An 18,247-nucleotide genomic window follows, 5' to 3' on the forward strand; every position below is an offset into this window, starting at 1 on the left:
GGTGACTGTGCAGGAAATGCGGATTCATTCTCATAATGTCGGAGCAAATCCGATTGTCGTATTAACTTTGATATGTCTTTGACCAGTTGGACATTGGTCACTCCGTCAAAAAGTCTTCCCGATTCCGAAGATGAGGAGCTGAGCCCCTTTCCCTGTATCCTGAATGCTGAGCTCCTTGGAGAGCTATCTCCCTCTCTGCTGTTCCCCTTTGCGATGCACCACTAAGAAGTAACAATTTTTTCCCTAACTCCTGCAGAATACTGTTGATTGAGCTTCTGACATGCTGATGATTTCCCTTTTTACCTATCTTTTGCCCACCTTAGCTAGTAACTTGTAGCCCAAGACTACATTTTCCCAAATTCTTTTTGCCTTTTGCCCCCATGTGTTCCTCCACACACGTTATTCCTTAATTTGGCAATAGTATTGTTTCCCCTGTGCTCAGCTAAATCATAACTCTGTTATTTTGAAATTGACTGATGCTTGTCAAGTCTGAGCAACACTTGACTTCTATGTCACAAATAAGCTTATTAATGTTTTCTATTCTTCTTATTAAATGCTTAGTTTTATAAATGTTAGTTTGCCTGAATTTATTTCATCACCTTGGGCAACCCTTGGTGATTTTGTATCTTTATAATTTTGTCTTGAGAGTGGTCTACATGGCTTTGAGCTTGAGTTTGTAATAAACCCCTAAACTTTATTCCTGATGGGAGTTTTCCTTGTATGGACAAATTGGTCATACTGTTTAACTTAATTAGTTTGTAATTACATTGAGTTGCATGATTCTACCACATCCTGTTGCATGGTCCAAAGATCCGTCGACCTGAAGTGGAGCATTTGATTCCTGTGAAGGATGGAAATACTCTAGCAGATCCTAAGAGTCTGATTTAGAGTTTGGTAGATGGGTTGCTCCATCACAAGCTTGACAGAAATCCCATCCGCCATAGAGTATATTAGACTTGTAATGCGGTGGTCTAGATCTACTTCATGGTTCTGCTAACTCATCCACTAATTCTAAATCAGGCCCCTCAGGATTTAGAATAATATATCAACATTATGTTGGAATCTTTTTTTGGGTTATAAACTCTTTACTCAAGTGATCTTGTTTTAAATTACAAGCTCCATGCTATAATAATCTGGTTTGGGAATACAAACACTGTATTGGAGTCATCTTGTTTAAAATTACAAACGCTATGTTAGAGTAATCCTTTTTGGCATATGAATGTTACTGCACAGACTTCATTTACTTTAATCGCATGTGATTTTACCCATGGTGGGGAAGTGAATGCATATTATCCAAAGTGAAATCCTAATATTAATGTGTATTGATTATGTTGCAGATAATGAACCAGGTGCTTTAAGGATTATTCAAATCGCAGATTTGACTCCTAAACTGGCGAAGGTAGTTATACGTACTAGAGAATGTCTTACACTTCAGATTTTTCTATGCAGTAATGCTAAAAGTTGTTGCTCTCTTTCTGCTTTATGATTTCAGAGTTGACGGCAACCTCAGAATGAGAATGCAGAAATTATCACATGTATCCTATGATATTGTATAATTAGTGAATTATAACCTTGTTGACCAAAACCTAAAAGAGTATTTTCTCAATGTAGATATCTATGTCTCTAAAGTGTAGGTTGAGTTCAGCGGGAAGAACAGATGAGCTAAAGATATCTGGTATCCATGTTTCTCTCTTGACCCATTCCCCTTTCTCCTGATCTACTGATGATCAGCATTGGGTTCAGAGAAATGAGGATATTCTCATTCCTCCTGTTTGATCAGGATAGCCAGGTTAATGGCACCTTAACAGAATCTTATTTCAAGGAAAGATTATGTGTGTAAAGAATTTCACCATGTCAAATATTGGTAGGAATAGAACATAATCAAACAGCCAGTATTTTTTTTGCATCTTGCATCTTTAAGAAAACCAAAGTGTGTGCATTTCTTTACAACCTGAAAATCCAACAGATTTATATAGTAAAGTAGAAAAAATGATTTATTAACCAACACTGGGTCTTTAAACCACCAAATAGTTCCACAAAACCTCAATAAATCACCTATTACAGTGTCATCATGCCACCACAGTAAATACATCAAAGAGCACACAGTAACCCTCAATTACATGCTATATTTCCTGGCACAAAATAGTTTTAACACAAAAGGCCGACTTCATGCCTCATCATCAGCGTCCTATGAGAACACAAAAGGCACAATGTAAACATCCACAAAATGCCATGGCCTTGATAGACAAACCATCCAGCCAACTACAAATCATGAAAAACACAAAATAAGCGGCATAATAAAAGCTCTCTCTCTCTGTGCTATGTCCTATTGTATTTTGATGAATTGATACAAGTCCTCCAAACAGCTAAAGGTGCCTACAACCAGAATTAGTGCGGGATTAGTTTACTAAGACTAAGAGTACATTTGTGCTTAAGAACATATGTTTTTAAATTTGATAGATTAATAGAAGACACAGACACAAACACAATCATGACATCCATCCAATCAGTGGCTCTTACAGATCCCTGCTCCCTCACATGTACAACCGGAGAACAGCACCAATCAGCACCAACCTCACACACATCATCAACACACCCATCAACTCTGCCACATTCCCTGAAGACTAGAAGCATACTGTGGATTAAAAAAAAAAAAACACAACAAAAAAAAACACCCTCAAGGCAGCCAACAATGACATCCAGACCATCCTAGACAGAGGAGAGACAGCAGCCCTCATCCTGCTCGACCTCTCTGCAACATTTAACATAGTCTCCCACAACATACTCATCAGAAGACTCCATGTGATTGGCATTCAAGGACCCCCACTCAAATAATTCTGCTCCTTCCTCCTAGGAAGGATCCAAAAAGTCAGACTGCCACCCTTCATATCAGAGTCCAAGAACCTGATCTGCAGAATCCCCCAAGGATCGTTTTCTCATGTGTTTGCTGGTGGTGCCTGCATAGTGTGGGCTGTCAAGATGACTGGTGATGATGGCCTGCATAACAGCTTTTCTGGTGACGATTGGGAGCCATTTGAAGTTTCTGCAGAGCATGTGGAGTGTGTGGAAGGAAGCTGAGGAGACGGCATTGACCTATTGTATCATGGAGAGATTGCTGTCCAGGATGATGTAGTGGTTCTGGGCGTGGTCTTTTGGTGTGCGGGTGGGTCCGAGCTCCAATGGCCTCCAGGTGTCATTCCAGGGGAAGGTGGGGCTGCCGAAAATCAGCAGTTTTTTTTTTTCCGTGTTGAGCTTCAGGCAGTTGTCCTTCATCTAGGTGGAGATGTTTTTCATGCAGTTGTGGAAGTTGGGCTTCGTGGTGGTGGGGTCGGCTGAGAGCAAAAGGACGAGCGGGGTGTCATCAGCGTAGGAAATGAAGTAGATGTTGTGGATTCTGGTAATGTCTGCTACTAGAGTCCTGTAGATGTTGTAGAACGTAGGGCTGAGGGATGCCGCAGATGGTGCATTTGGGTTGTGAGGTGAAGGGGTGAGGCAGATTCTTTGGGTGTGCCCAGTGAGGAAAGAGGCATTCCTTTTCAGGGGGTCGTCTTTGATTCTGATCTGGTGTAGTCGGTTAACAAGTGTGTGGTGGGAGACGGTGTTGAATGCTGTGGAGAGCTCGAGGAAGATCAGGGCAGCAGATTGTACTATGTCCAGTAGGGAGCAGATGCCACCTGTCGCAGTGATCAGGGTTCGTGTCAGAGCTGTGGTTGGCTCTATATCCTGATTGGGAGGGATCTAGCAGTTTGTTTCTCTCCAGGTGTTCAGGGAGTTGGAGGTTGATGGCTTTCTCCAGGATTTTTTTCTTTTTCTTTTTACAGTAAATGGAAGCAGCGAGTAGGTAGTTCTGGAGGTTGCTCGGAGGGGTCCATGCATCAAGAAAAGTGGCTGTGGTGATGGAGGCATTGAGGATGGTGGTGACCTGGTGGCCGATCCCTCCTGAATGGATGGGGTCTAAGAGGGCCATAGCTTTTGGTATGCTGAGCGGTTCCCATACATTGAGCGGGTGTTTACTGGCTGTGTTAGTGATGTAGGGAAGCTGAGGGGGTGGGGGTACAGGTGGGTTGGGGATCGAAGTTTCTGTATAGGGTGGCTATCTTGCTGTGGTCTGCTAGAGCATCGCAGAGTTCCTACGAGGCAGGAATCGAGTTCAGTGGCTAGGTCGGAGGTGTACTCTGACAATGGTGAAGAGTTCCTTGGTCTGGTTGGTGCTGGCCTCAATGCAGCTTGCCAGAGCCTCCCTTTTCGTGTCTCAGTAGGTGGTGATAGATGTTGAGGCCCAACTTGAAGGCGCCTCGGTCGGTGTCACTTCTGCTAGTGTGCCATCTTCTTTCTAGGTTTTAATTTGGATTCTGCTCTTTCTCCTGAGAAGTATCTAAAAAAGCAGACTGCCACCCTTCACATCGGAGTCCAAGAACCTGTCCGTGGCACTCCCTTATCAGCTGGGTTGGTGGCTCATGATCAGAGGCCTGTGGCTTCTCTCCCAGTCTCCCCTGTACCCATGGAGGCGGGGTCAGGTGGACACATCTGTGATGTTTGGGCTGCTCTTGATTGTCAGGCAACGCATTGAGTGCAGCCGCATTGAAAGGTACGGGAGAAAGTCATGCGGCGACAATCTCCCCGAGCAGCAGGAGCCGCACACCATGCTCACACTGTGCCAATCTGCACCACAAATGAAGCGCTCACCATGAAACCGACTTGTCCAGAGGTGAGAGGTGAAAGGAAGGTGAGAAGTGATGTGATCCCGATGTAAACTTTTGGCAAGCGCTCATATACGATGAGAAGGAGAAGTGTCTACTGTGCTTGGCACGTGGAGGAGGCACATCCCACGCACAATGTTGAAATACATTGGGGGCAGTCCCTCACGGCCCCAGAGGACACACAGTGCTCCCCATGCATTAGAGAAGGAAGAATGTTAAGCGCTTACCATGCTCTAAATGGCACAAAGTAACAATATAAACCATACAATAAGCGCTATAATTGTACAAGTAAAGTAACAATATAAAGAGCTCACCCTGCACAAAAATTGCTGGGACAGGGGCAGCAACCAATGCTCACCACACGCTGGGCCCCCGGGAGAACACTTGGGAGTGGGAGTGGAACACAAGGCAGGCAGACCACCACAACCAAACCTGCAGTCTTAAGGGCGTTCTCTCCTTGCAGCGCCACAGTATCCTTGCAGAACAGAGTTAGGGAGCAACTGGCAGCAGGGCAACAAGCAGAAAAGCAACCGAGTGAGTCCTTTAGGCCACCCTGCAAGTAGCCGGCAGCCCAGCAACAGCAGAAGGGCAGTTAAGATGAGGTCTTTGTGCAGTGCAGCATTCATTCTGACAGAGGTTCAGTTCCAGTTCCAAACGTGCTCTAAAAAAACAAGGGGTAAGATCCCCTGTACTTAGACTCCAAAATGTCTGATGTAAGGGGATGACTTCAAAGGAACCCTTTCAAGTGTAACACAAACCCCTTTCAACCAAGCTCTGGCTCCGGACATCAGCACAGGGTAAATCAGCCCTTTATGTGAAGGCAGGACACAACCTATTGACATGAAAGGTGTGAACAACCTCGTCCCTCTCCTAGCCCAGGATGACTATCAGTATGCAGATGGATGCAGATGCCTCTCTTGTCACACCCAGCCCCTCCTGTGTTGTGGCTGTCTGGAAAGTATGCACAAAGTGTAGCTGTCACTCAGCCCTAGACGTGGATTGAGGCAAGGCTGCAAAGCATTAGAGTTATAAGCACAGCGAAATGCCTACTTTCTATAAGTGGCATTTCTAAAATAGTAATGTAAAATCCAACTACACCAGTAAGCAGGATTTCTCACTGCCATTCCAAACATGTGCAAGCTACCCCTTTCAGATCACAAATTACCACTTAAAATTATAGCAGGGAATTCCCAATTCTAGCCTATTGGAGGAGCTGCCCTCACAATAGTGAAAAACGAGATAGGTTTTGTGTCACTACTAGGAGAGGTAAAAAAAATTGACATGTCCTACATTTTACATGCACAGACCCCTGCCCACAGGGCTACCTACCGCCTACCTTAGGGGCGACGTAGGTGTAGTAAAAGGGGAGTTTAGGTCTTTTCAAGTAGTTTGAAACATGAAGTCAATGTGGCAATAAACTGCACATGCAGGCACTACTGTGGCAGGTCTGAGGCAGGTTTGAAAGGCTACTTCTGTGGGTGGCGCAGTCAGCGCTGCAGGCCCATTAGTAGCATTTAATATACGGGCCCTGGGTATATCCTATACCACATTACAAGGGACTTACAGGGAAGGTAAATATGCCAAACAGGTGTATGCCAATCATACCATATTTTAGGGAAGAGAGCACAGACACCTTTGCACTTATTAGCAGTGGTAAGGTGCCCAGAGGCCTAAAGCCAAGGACAGGAGGAGGAAGACAAAAATGTTTAGGGATAACCCTGCAGAAAGGGCCATTTCCCACACTGGTCTTTGGATACAAGACCTCCCTATGGGATGCCACCTGGTGGCCAACCAATCTAGAACCAACACCAAACGACCATGCCAGAAACCTGGGGAACACCCTGGATAACAAGCTCAATTAGAGGGCAAAAGTCAACGAAGTGACCACTGCCTGCTTCCACATCGTACGCATGTGCCTAACGATCTTCAAATGGCTGCCACTGAACACCAGACGAACAGTCACTGAGGCACTCATCACTAGCAAACTACTACAGTAATGCACTCAAAGCCGGAATCTTTAAGCTGCTCACAGACCATGCAAAAGGCTGCTGCAAGACTCATCCCCAAACTTCCCATGCCACACCCACATATGTCCTCACCTCAGAGAGCTCCTCTGGCTCCCCATCAACCAAAGCCTTGTACAACATCGAACCAGTATGCCCGAACAACCGAATACAGTTCCAATAGACACCTACGCTCAGCCTCAATCTTACTTGCAAACACCCCCGCAATTCACAAAAGCACAGGAGGAGAGGGTGAGGTCTCCTACATCGCACCCCAAACTTGGAATAGACTCCCTTCTAACAGAGCATCCTCTAGAATTCTTTGAGTTCACAAGAGACTGAAGGCCTGGCTTTTTGAATAACCATGCAAGGACATCTCACCTTTACTCCTGCTCAATCACCTGGATACCCTCACAGTTGATTAGCGCACTCTCAAAATAGACATAACATAACAATACATTTTCCAGAAATTAAAAAAAATAAAGATAGTGCACTTCCCAGGAGAGGTCCCACAAATGAGTGATCCACAAAACCAAATTAATGTTGAAAAATATCCTGGTTGTGGAAGACAGAGGCCTATATTCCATTGTGTCCAAGTTACCTACAATGAAACTCAAAATTGATCTGGACAAAGGTCACCTTAGTTATGTTGTGCATTGTCTGAATGGGTCTAGAGAAAAACAAGTGGTTCTCATTTCTGCAGTGGATCTCCAAAATAATTGTTGTAGTCAGTGAAGGGATCTTGATGAATTTGCAGCAAGTCGATAGATGCAGCCTCTGCAGTTGATCATTGCACAGCTCATGCACTGATTAGTCAGGGAGAAATACATCCTCATAGGCCACCGCTATGTGTCATGGGACAGACACAGAGGTGGCAACTCTTACTGTTGGTTATTACACATCCAGACTTCCATCTGGTCCTTCAGGTCCAAGATTCCATCTCCTGTGAACTTTATAATTCCTAATAAAGACTCTCACCCTACTGGCTGGTGCCGAGCTCTGATCTTTATTCACAACAGAAAGGTGTCTCTAATACAATATTGTGAGCAGTCAGGTACACGGAAGGAACTGGTTAGTTAAATGACCAAACACCCCCTGAGAAGCAGGAGCATATGTACAAGCCAATAGCATCAATCAAGTGATTATTGGCAGGTCGAGATTTGTGTGTTGACATTTTATATTTTAAGGTTTCCGCTTCAGGATTGTGACTGGATACCAAAAATAAAGAGCCTTTATGTGGCACTGCTGATGATCAATTACTCAACCACTGTGACTGATAAAAACAGGCAGCTTTCCCAATCATAACAGAAAAACCATGAGATGCACTTTATTGCTGAAGCATGAACAATATCAGAACAGGCATGGAGTCCATCCTTCTTGCAACAGAGACCCTCTGATATGCTACATACTGCTAACAAATGTGCAATATAACACAGAATGTGCTCAGAGACATCTGGGTACAGTTCAATGCAAATAATTGTACACCATAAAGAAGTGAAAGAGAATTAAGAGATGAATGAAAAAGGAAAACTGTCCTTAATTACCTGCAAAGCTGCGGGCCCATCTCCACTCTAGAAAAACAACACAGGAAATACAAAATAAATAGAGTATAAACACACACATAAAATACAATAATAGTTTGAAAAACAACCTTATGAAAATGTCTATCACTTTAACACCATCTCCCACTCCACCACCAACTCTCATACTAACAGTTAACCACTGCTCAATCAATCCTAAACCTAACTAATCCATAAATCTAACACGTCTACCTCTATTTTTATACCCATTCCGAAACCAATACCTGACCTAACCCCATCCTTTACCATAACATCTACTTTACGCCCACCCCTAATGCAAACCTATCTTGAGCTTATCCCTGACCGCAAATTTAGCCCTTAACCAGGACACAGCCATCACCAATATCAATAAACTATTAAAGATCTCCTGAATTACATTTTTGCCCAACAAGTATACAAACCATATTTCTTTTTTAACACATTTATCTTTACATTTTTTAAACAAAAAAAACGAAATAAAAAAATTACTACATTTATGGCACAACATTTATGTGCCATGATGATTTGCATTTTACTGCAAACCCTGAGCAGGAAATAATACTATTGTACATCATATACAAGAGTCTGCAAAGCAGAGCACCCACATGCTTCCAGAACAAGATTCAAGGCACCCATCCCCCATCACTATCCACTCAGTCCAAGCAAACTTCCATGTAGTTCCTAGAACCTGGTGAAAAAGCAGGAGCCAGATGTTTCATGCCATAGTCCACATCCCTAAACTACGGTAGCCTGCAACTGGACAACCTCTATGCCTCTAGCCTATTCTTGTATTCTATGGGTGTTAGTAGAATAAAAAAAAGGTGAGGGGCAAGGCCCGTTATAGTGTTCTACAGAGCTAGGTCTGGATTTCTCTACCTTAATGTCACGTTGAGCACTGATGTTTAAGTAAATATTAGACTGTCTTTCCAAGCCCCCACTTCTGTCTACCAATCTGCTACTAGCTGATGCTCCTGACTTGTGCTCAACAGACACAACCACTTAATGCACATAAGTTTTATACTTCACCAAGACATCAATGCTGCACATGACATTTAGGTAAAGAAATCCAACCATGATCTGTAGCATGCTATAACAGACTCCTCCACGCCCCTCCCTTTTACCTTTCCACCAACATCCACACAACAAGACTATATATATCTGTCACAACTGTGCTGCCTTTTTTTTTTTAAGGCACAATGTGAACTTATCACTGTTTACAGAGCTCACGGCATGTTTGTGGGAGAACAACGTTGCACCATACTCACAAAACTAATCTGTATAACTGGCACATAAAAGTCAGCCTTCAGAAACCTGCAGGCCTACTGCCACACAGGGTGAAACATGTGTTGGCTACATCAATATATAGTTTCTTGCGCAAGAACTATATCGTAACAGAATGAAATAGAGACTGTTGTAAAGCACAGCTGTGACTTAAGTTCTAAAAAAAAAAAAAAAAAAAATATATATTTATAAATCAAAAGAATTGTATCCAACTCAAATCTTTTTCTACACAGTACATTTACATTTACAAGAGGAGGGACCTAACCCTCAAAAACAGCCTTACAAATACTAATTTAATATTAGGCTATTCCTAGAAGTTATGATAAAGGCCATATGGTGTCATCCTCTTAGTATAAGTGTCTTAATCAGGCTCTAACAAAAATAGATCCTACGTAGTTTTCATATGAACTGAAGTCAAATATCACTTTTGATTGATAAAAACCAGGTCCATTGCATGGCTGATATTGGCATTTAAAATACACATCCCCTAAATACCTGCTGAAAAAAAGATATAATCGGAGAAGCTGAGTCAGATACTGATATGCATGCATTCAATACAACACATTACAATGGGCCCACTTGACCTTATCTTTTTGAGGCTGGAACCCCGAGGACCATCACATTGGGAATAAAATATATTAGATATATTTTACAGAACTTGAAAGTGAAGTCTAATGACTATATTAAGTGTATTTTTGAGTGTCTTAGAAGCCACAAATACATACACAATTTCCAACTTGATAGTTTGGTTATCTGGCAAATATGTGCAATTAAAGTTTACTAGGCATACTTTAAAATTACTTTAACCATGTTTATGGTTACTCACCAAGTGATTTGATTATCTTGATCTGCAAGTCAGCTCCATCTTCCACGTCTGTCTTCTCTTCTTTCTCCATAAAGATATCATAATCTGTATGCTGAACATTTGCATTTTCACACCTTGGATAGAGACAAGTAGGGAGGCTATTAAATTTCCATCTATTCAAAACGTAATAGCAGTACAGAGCAATCCTCAATGGTGTTCAATGAATGATAGGAAGTTGAAATCGAAAAAGAGGTACACAGGAGACAAATAAGGAATGAAATGCCTGGGGGTACAAACAGACAGGCAGTCTATGCTTTGAGATAATGGAAGAATGAGAGATCTCCCATGATAAAGGATTGGACAGGGGCATAGTACTGTGATGTACAGACAAGGAGTGCACCTGGGTTGATAATTAAACTGACAGATATTCCAAGCGGAAGATTTAAGAAGAAATAGCTACGGTAAAATAAGAAAAGAAAAATCAGAAAGGCACAGATTGTTAACAATGTGGCTAGTAAGTAAAGAAGCAATGAGAACAAGTAGCCACAAATAAGAGATTATATAATATAGCTTGCTGGAAAGGGTTATACTGGTTGTTAAAGACCCTGAACCTAATTGGTGAAGGACTATAATGAAGGCGAAGGCCTTTAACAACCGGTGCAGCTGGAGGGCGAAGGCCTATTATGCTATTAGAACAATCCACCACGGACTGTAGAATGTTCCAAATTAAAAATGAGTCATACCTGCTTAATGTACTCTTTGTATTCTGGAGAGATAAACACAAATAGGTCAACTAAGAGATTATATACACAGTAAAATTAGTATTTTTGGAAACAATTATAGACATGTACAATTAATTACAAACATCAACAAATATGTACAAATATTAACACATCTTATTACTGACCTTCACTTACAACAACTTGACCAACAAATGAAAGCATTCAACACAACAGGATTCTAGAACAACATCAAAATACATCATTATAACGAGGGTGATAAATGGTTCTTAAAATTAAAATTAGTTCTGTTAAAGAAGGAGAAGAGATGATTTGCCATTTGCTTCTTGACAAAGGATCAGCAACAATTTAGCTCTTGCCAGGCAAATGCTTGATTTGGAAGTCATACAAGCAAAGGATAGTAAGACAGCACAGGCATCTAACCAAGGAAAGGGCCGCTTATTATATTTAACAATAAACTTTGCCCAAGCCAGAGTTACAAAAGATCTCCATTATAGCCCTCTTAAGGGTCAAGAATTCCAACTATTCGGAGACAGTCAGCAGCCAGTTGAAAAAAGCAACACACCAAGCATCTTTGTTTTCTCTGTAGTACAGGATGCTTTATTTTGCATCAACATGTAATTCATAGGGTAACTTCAGGACTGCCTAGATACATGCTTTGCTAGTCAAAAATTGTTTGATTACTTGACTGAATGCTTAAGTTATAGTTACTTTAGGACATGAGTTAGATTTACTTGAGATAAAAATAACTAGTGGATTTCTGTTTTTTGTTTAGTTTAAAACGTTAACTTATAACTGACATTCACCTAAATATTATGTCCCTTTAACCTTTGTTTTTACTAATTAGAACTATATATTTTTTTAGTGAAAAAAACAAGTTAAAGAGATATTATATAGTTAGGCCTGTAATAATATAAAAACAATGGTCTTAAAACAAAAAGCACACTGACATTTACCAGATATAGTGTACTGAGCTGACTATAACTACAACTGCTTATGACCTATCATTGTTATCACTTATGACATGTTAAATTACATCTTTGATGATATCACTGATGACATCTCCAATGACCCGCCACAAGAGTCAGGGGTATGGGTATCCCCAACCTGCCCACTTGATTACTTATTTTTTGGTTAATTTCATAACACGGGGTCAAGCTGGTGGCAACATTTCTGTTGATGTTGCACCCAAGTCCTGGTGCACTGAAGTAGCTGATGGGAAAAAAAAAAATAGCTTGCAGCAAATTAAAATTATTTTTTTAATTGGTGTTACAGCGGGCATACAGCAAGACTCTTGCGTGACCAACCGTCCAGATATTACTAACCTTTGGACCTTACTTTCTCAAAAAGAGCTGAACAGATTTACACCAATTCACAAAAGGCACATTTCTCAAGTACAGATCTAGCTTTCTGACAAATTTGGTTTAATTCTGTTGAGATCTTCTTTGCCCTAAATGCTTTTTGAAATTCCTATGGGAAATTGCATGGGGAAAACGCATCTGGGATCCCCCATTTTTTTGGCCCCTGCTTGACAGATCACCCCAAAACTCTCCAGGAAAGAGTTGAGGTGGATGAACATTTTAATTTTTCGTCAAATGGTGTGAAACTTATTAACAAAACAAAAAACATTCTTCCTTTGGAAAATTTATACACACACACACACACATATATATTACCTACTGGCGGTTGCCAGTGGGCTGTTATAGTTAGGACCTAATTTCAATAGGAAGAGCGTTTTTTGATTTGCAAATAAATTTGGCGCCGGCTTGATCAATCTTCACAAAATTTTCAAAAGGTATACTTCAGTCGGTTCAGCCGCTGTCTTGAAAGTTTTGGGATGAGCTGTCAAGTGGGGGCCAAGAAAAAAGGGGGGCCCCTAAACATGTTTCCCCACTCATTTTACCATAAGGATTTTGAACACGACTACAGCCTGAACCACTGGACGGAATTACACCAAATTGGCAGAAAGCTAGCTCGTGGTCTTGAAAGCACACTTTTTGTCATGTGTAAATCCGTTCAGTGGTTTTAAAGATATTAAAGGGCAAAAAATATAGATATCTAAGGATGCAGATAAACCGCAGATCTACCGCGGGTCGATCAGCAGATCCATGCACCACAAAAAGAAACTGATTGACTGGCCTCAACCTGACTAGGAAACTGCGGCCGCCATTTTGTTTTTATCAGGAACCGGTTCCCGGGGCTGAAATGTAGGGGGCAATGGACATGATCAACTGATATTGAACGCAGTTACAACATGAATATCAATGAATTTTAACGTGAAAGTATCCCGACAATTGCATTTATTGAATCACTCACATGTTTGCAATTTAGAGGAATGGATGTGCGACGGATATGATCAGCCTCTGTGTAAGCCTTTTCAGCTGTTACTTATGTTTATCTACAAATACCAGCATACTTCTTGTTATTCCTGATGGCGGAAATCACTATGAAGAAGACGGAAGTCGAAATGCGTCAGTGGTGCCATGAATGCCTAATACTTACAGGAATAAATGCTTTGCTGTTTCCAATCCCCGGGAGTGCAGCGTTTTCCCTTTGCATTTATAATTAGGAGCTTGGTCCTTTGCTCCGACGCAGCACCGGCAGTTAGACACATTGCTGTTTAGGACCATATACACACACACACAACTTTTTTATAGTGCTACTTTTTGTCTAGTTTGGGCATGGAAAGTTTTGGGGTAATCTGTCAAGTGAAGGCCAAGAAAAATAGGGGGGGTCCCAAAACACAAAATCCCTATGCATTTTCCATAAACCTCTTTATAATAGCACTACTGGAAAAACAGACTGCTGAACAGAATTACACCAGATTTGGCAGGAGAGTAGACCTTTGTCCAGAAAGTTAACTTTTAATGATTTGGTGTAAATCCATTCAGTAGTTTTGGAGATATTAGGTTCCAAAAATATTTGTATACCTGGATGGTTGTGTTGGAGTGTAGTTTTATAATCAAAATTAACATGAAATGTTTGGCCTAGTCTTGCAAGGCCTCATGCAGAAGCTGTATTTAAGTTCAATGGAAAATGCTGACAAAATTAACTAACCGTTAACTGCTCATTGTTTTAGTAAAAATACTTGTTGGAAATGGCCCTTTTTGCAGGGTTATCCCCAAACCTTTTGCCTTCTTCCTCCTATTTGTTGAGGTCTGTTTTTGCTGGTTTGCAATGCTAAAGTGCAAGTGCTTCCTAAAGAAATTGTACTATTGATTGGTTTATCCATGATTGGCATATTTGATTTACTAGTAAAGTGCACTAGAGGTGCCCAGGGCCTGTAAATCAAATGCTACTAGTGGGCCTGCAGCACTGGTTGTGCCACCCACATTACTAACCCTGTAAACATGGCTCAGATCTGCCACTGCAGTGTCTGTGTGTGTGTGTACAGTTTTAAACTGCCAATTCGACTTGGCAAGCGTACCCACTTGCCAGGCCTCAATCTTCACTTTTACTACATGTAAGGCACCCCTAAGTTAGGCCCTAGGTAGCCCCATGGGCAGGGTGCAGTGTATGTTTAAGGTAGGACATATACTAGTGTGGTTTATATGTCCCAACAGTGAAATACTGCCAAATTCGGTTTTCACTGTGCAAGGCCTATCTCTCTCATAGGTTAACATAGGGGCTGCCTTTAAACATCCTTAAAGCGCAGATTCCCTTTGAGAGCAGATAAAAATTTGGAGTTTGGGGTCTCTGAACTCACAATTTAAAAATACATCTTTTAGTGAAGTTGGTTTTTAAATTGTCTGTTTGAAAATGCCACTTTTAGAAAGTAGGCATTTTTTTGCTTATACCATTCTGTGACTCTGCCTGTTTGTGGATTGTCGATCTGGGTCAGTTTGACAGTTGGGCTGTTCACACCTCTCACCTTGACGGTGACACAAAGGGGGCTGGGGTGTAGCCTGCATATCTTGATTAGCCATCTGTGTTGGAGGGGAGGGGAGGAGTGGTCACTCACACCTGAAAGGAGTGTGCCTGCCCTCACACAATGCTGTCTCCAACCCCCTGGTGAGTGTCTGGGACCTGGCCTGGAAAAGGAAGGATCTTGCAAAAACTTGAGACTTTGTTTCAAGTTTGCCAACTTCAAAGGCAGAACTGGGTATAAGAAGAGCCTTAGACTTTTAGAATCTTTCTGGAATTAAGAGGAACCTCTGCCCAGGAGAAGAGCTGAAGAACGAGTACATTCCCTTTGCTGTGTTGCTTTGCTAGACTGGCTTGCAGTTGCTGCTTCTGCCTGAAAAGAGTGCAAAGGGTGAACTTTGCTGTGTGTCCTGCTTGAGAAAATTCTCCAAGGGCTTGGAGTAGAGCTTGCCTATTGTTGGAAGTCTCTGGGACTCCAAAGACTTCAGTTTCCTTGACTTGCAGCACTGGGAAATGTGTGTTTTGGGCTGTTAAAGAGGAGAAACCACTGCGACGCCGCCAACGATGCCGCTGGCCTGCACCGTGACCTTCCGATGCCACACGGAGTCGCATTCCCCGATGACGATGCTCTTGCTGACACCGGCGCCGCTGCCTGCACTGTGGCCTGTGGACACCGCTCGTGAGGTACACGAGGCACCGTCCCATCCCGCACCGCAACCTCGGTCCACCGACGGCAGCACCATCGACTCCTGTGTCGTCACCAGGCATCCTGTCTGCACCGTGGCCTGTGGACACCGCTCGTGAGGGTCAAAAGCACCGTCCCGTCCCGCACCGCTGGCTTGGGCCTACTGACAACAGCACTTCAGCAATGACGCTGCCTGCACCATGACCTGTGGAAACCGCATGTCGCACCGCCCGCTTCACACCACAGCCCTTGTCTCGCCGACACCACTGGACGTCGTCACCAAGCCGCTACCTGCACTGTGATCTGTGGGCATCGCACCTCCCGCTTCGCACCGCAGCCCCGACGCCAACCACGCTGGAGCACCTGACTTTATCAGCCTGGAGTTCGATCTGTAACACGTGTGACCTCAAGGGCCCAAACAACTCCAGCACTGACTCCAGAACCAACACCGCAACATCAGGGTCGCCGCTCTGAAGAGCTCACCGCGAGGATCACGACGCCCTGCAAATCCAAGGTACTGTTTATGGGTCTTCCCAACACCGTAGCTGGCCCGCAACTCTGCAGCCGGCCTGAACTGTTGGTTTTGTTGATCACGACGCTGTGATAGCCCCAGGTGGAGCTATCGACTTCAAAGAACTGTACTTTTGAGTAAATCTTGCAGAATTCATATTTTTCTTACTGTATGTTGGATTTTTATCGTATTTGGTCTTGTTTCATATAGATAGATATTGGCTATTTTTCTAAAACTGGTGTGGTGTCCTTTTGTAGTGTTTTCACTTATTACTGTGTGTTATGTGCAAATGCTTTACACATTGCTTCTGAGGTAAGCCTGACTGCTTGTGCCAAGCTACCAAGGGGGTGAGCAGGGGTTATCTGAGTGGGTATCTCCCTTATCCTGACTAGAGTGTGGGTCCCTACTTGGACAGGGTGCAAACCGACTGCCAACTAGAGACCCCATTTCTAACAATGCTTAGTTGATGTTTTCTATGAGAATCGACAGACAGGAGATGAAGCTACTAGTAATGTATCATTTTTGTGTATAACATGGATAAGATGTACTTTTCCAGGACGTGAACAATGAAGACACCGACTGGAGAAGATGCAGCAACATTTTTGATACCTGACGAGCCAGATGATGAGAACATCGTAAAGCGAACCAATCAACGACATGTGAACTGTGAAATATTAGAATTCATAGATTTAGAATAGTAAAACTATTGGATAGAGTCATAACGTATGATTAATTGACCAATTGGAAACTGGGGGACAGCCTCGGTAACTTTGATATAACAATGTGACAGAGGGAAAAGAGATCAGATGTTAGGGGAAGGTATTGCGAGAGCAGACCTTATATTGAAATTGCGACACTGCAGAGGTGATTTGAGATTCTGTCATTGGGCTCATACTCTCTGACTGAGAGCCGGATGTGATTCTGATCGACTGATGACCAGACGACGAAGGCTGACTCTGTTGCTAACCCATACGTGGATAGGTAGATATGACAATGTGACTGAAATTATATTTTTGTGCCTTTCCTTTCTAGGTACCAACTTTGCTGTCTAAATAGCATTCTTGGCTAGATGGTTTCTAAATTCTTGTTCCTAAATTGTTTTGCATGAAGTCCGACTTGCTGATGCTAATCTGGGTTAGATGAGGTTTTCCTTACATGACAATGTGACAGATTACAGAGACAAATGATTGACGGACAGTTCTGCTGAACTTTATGAATAGGATTGAGTTATTGTGTTTGATCTTCTTATTGACTTGTGCCAATGCTTTAGAATGTATTCTGAAGCAAGCTTTGATTAGATAATGTTCGTGGCATCTTCTGGCTAATTAATGCTAATCTCATGATTTAGTATTGTAACAAAGAGGGAAATAAAACTACTAAAAACGTATATTAAGGTGTGGTTATTCATGGCTGAAAAGTCATGGTGTGATGCTTATTGCTTTTACTGATTAATGCTTTATCTAAAGGTTATTGAATTTGTGCATTGATTAATGTGTACATTGGTCACATCATAGCTAGGATACTCCATGCGAATCAAAAGGTTCATCGACCTATACGCATCACCTTGTAATTAAGGACCGACGCACTAGCAGTTTTTGGTAGCAGCTTGATGGTTAGTTTCCTTGGATGAGGTGATGACCAATGGTTATGGCAGTAGTTTAAGTTGGGTTAGTAATTCATTAGTATTGAGATTTGGATTTTGTTTTTCAAAATGGCAATTGTAGCAAGAATGATGTTCCCTTAAGCCCAGAAATGACTTTCCCAGATCCTGGATCCTGCTAGTTGTGTTGGGTATGTTCTCGGCACTTTAGTGATCATGCGAGAGAGATAGGTTGCACTTGCACAGCTTATGCAAATCGTAGGTGAATTGTGACGTATGTGAGGGAAGTAGGGAGTCTGCGTACTCCAGAGGAAGTTTTAGTAGGAGTGTGCGAACTACACAGTACGAGAGTAGGGAAGTCATCGAACTTCACATATGTGTGGCACTTTATGGTCACAAATTGTCCACGTGGTTGTTGATGTACGGACCCTGTGTGGTCCAAGACTCCGGAGTATACTGAAAAGTGTAGGAGACACTTGGTTATATGTTGTAATCTGTT

At 42.4% G+C, this 18,247-nt stretch overlaps 1 protein-coding gene across 1 annotated transcript in view; it reads right to left on the minus strand.

Moving 5' to 3' along the window:
- The window catches only part of LOC138301862 (E3 ubiquitin-protein ligase TRIM39-like), a 134,875-nt gene that overhangs the window by 35,646 nt on the left and 80,982 nt on the right, over nt 1-18,247 (minus strand). The window contains exons 4-6 of the mRNA XM_069242354.1: nt 11,092-11,114; nt 10,370-10,482; nt 8,248-8,274 (exon numbers count right to left, since the gene is read on the minus strand). Coding sequence (XP_069098455.1) covers nt 8,248-8,274; nt 10,370-10,482; nt 11,092-11,114 — 163 coding nt within the window. The remainder of the gene's footprint in view (nt 1-8,247; nt 8,275-10,369; nt 10,483-11,091; nt 11,115-18,247) is intronic.

This window comes from Pleurodeles waltl, chromosome 6 (assembly GCF_031143425.1).
Source record: "Pleurodeles waltl isolate 20211129_DDA chromosome 6, aPleWal1.hap1.20221129, whole genome shotgun sequence".
Lineage (NCBI taxonomy): Eukaryota > Metazoa > Chordata > Amphibia > Caudata > Salamandridae > Pleurodeles > Pleurodeles waltl.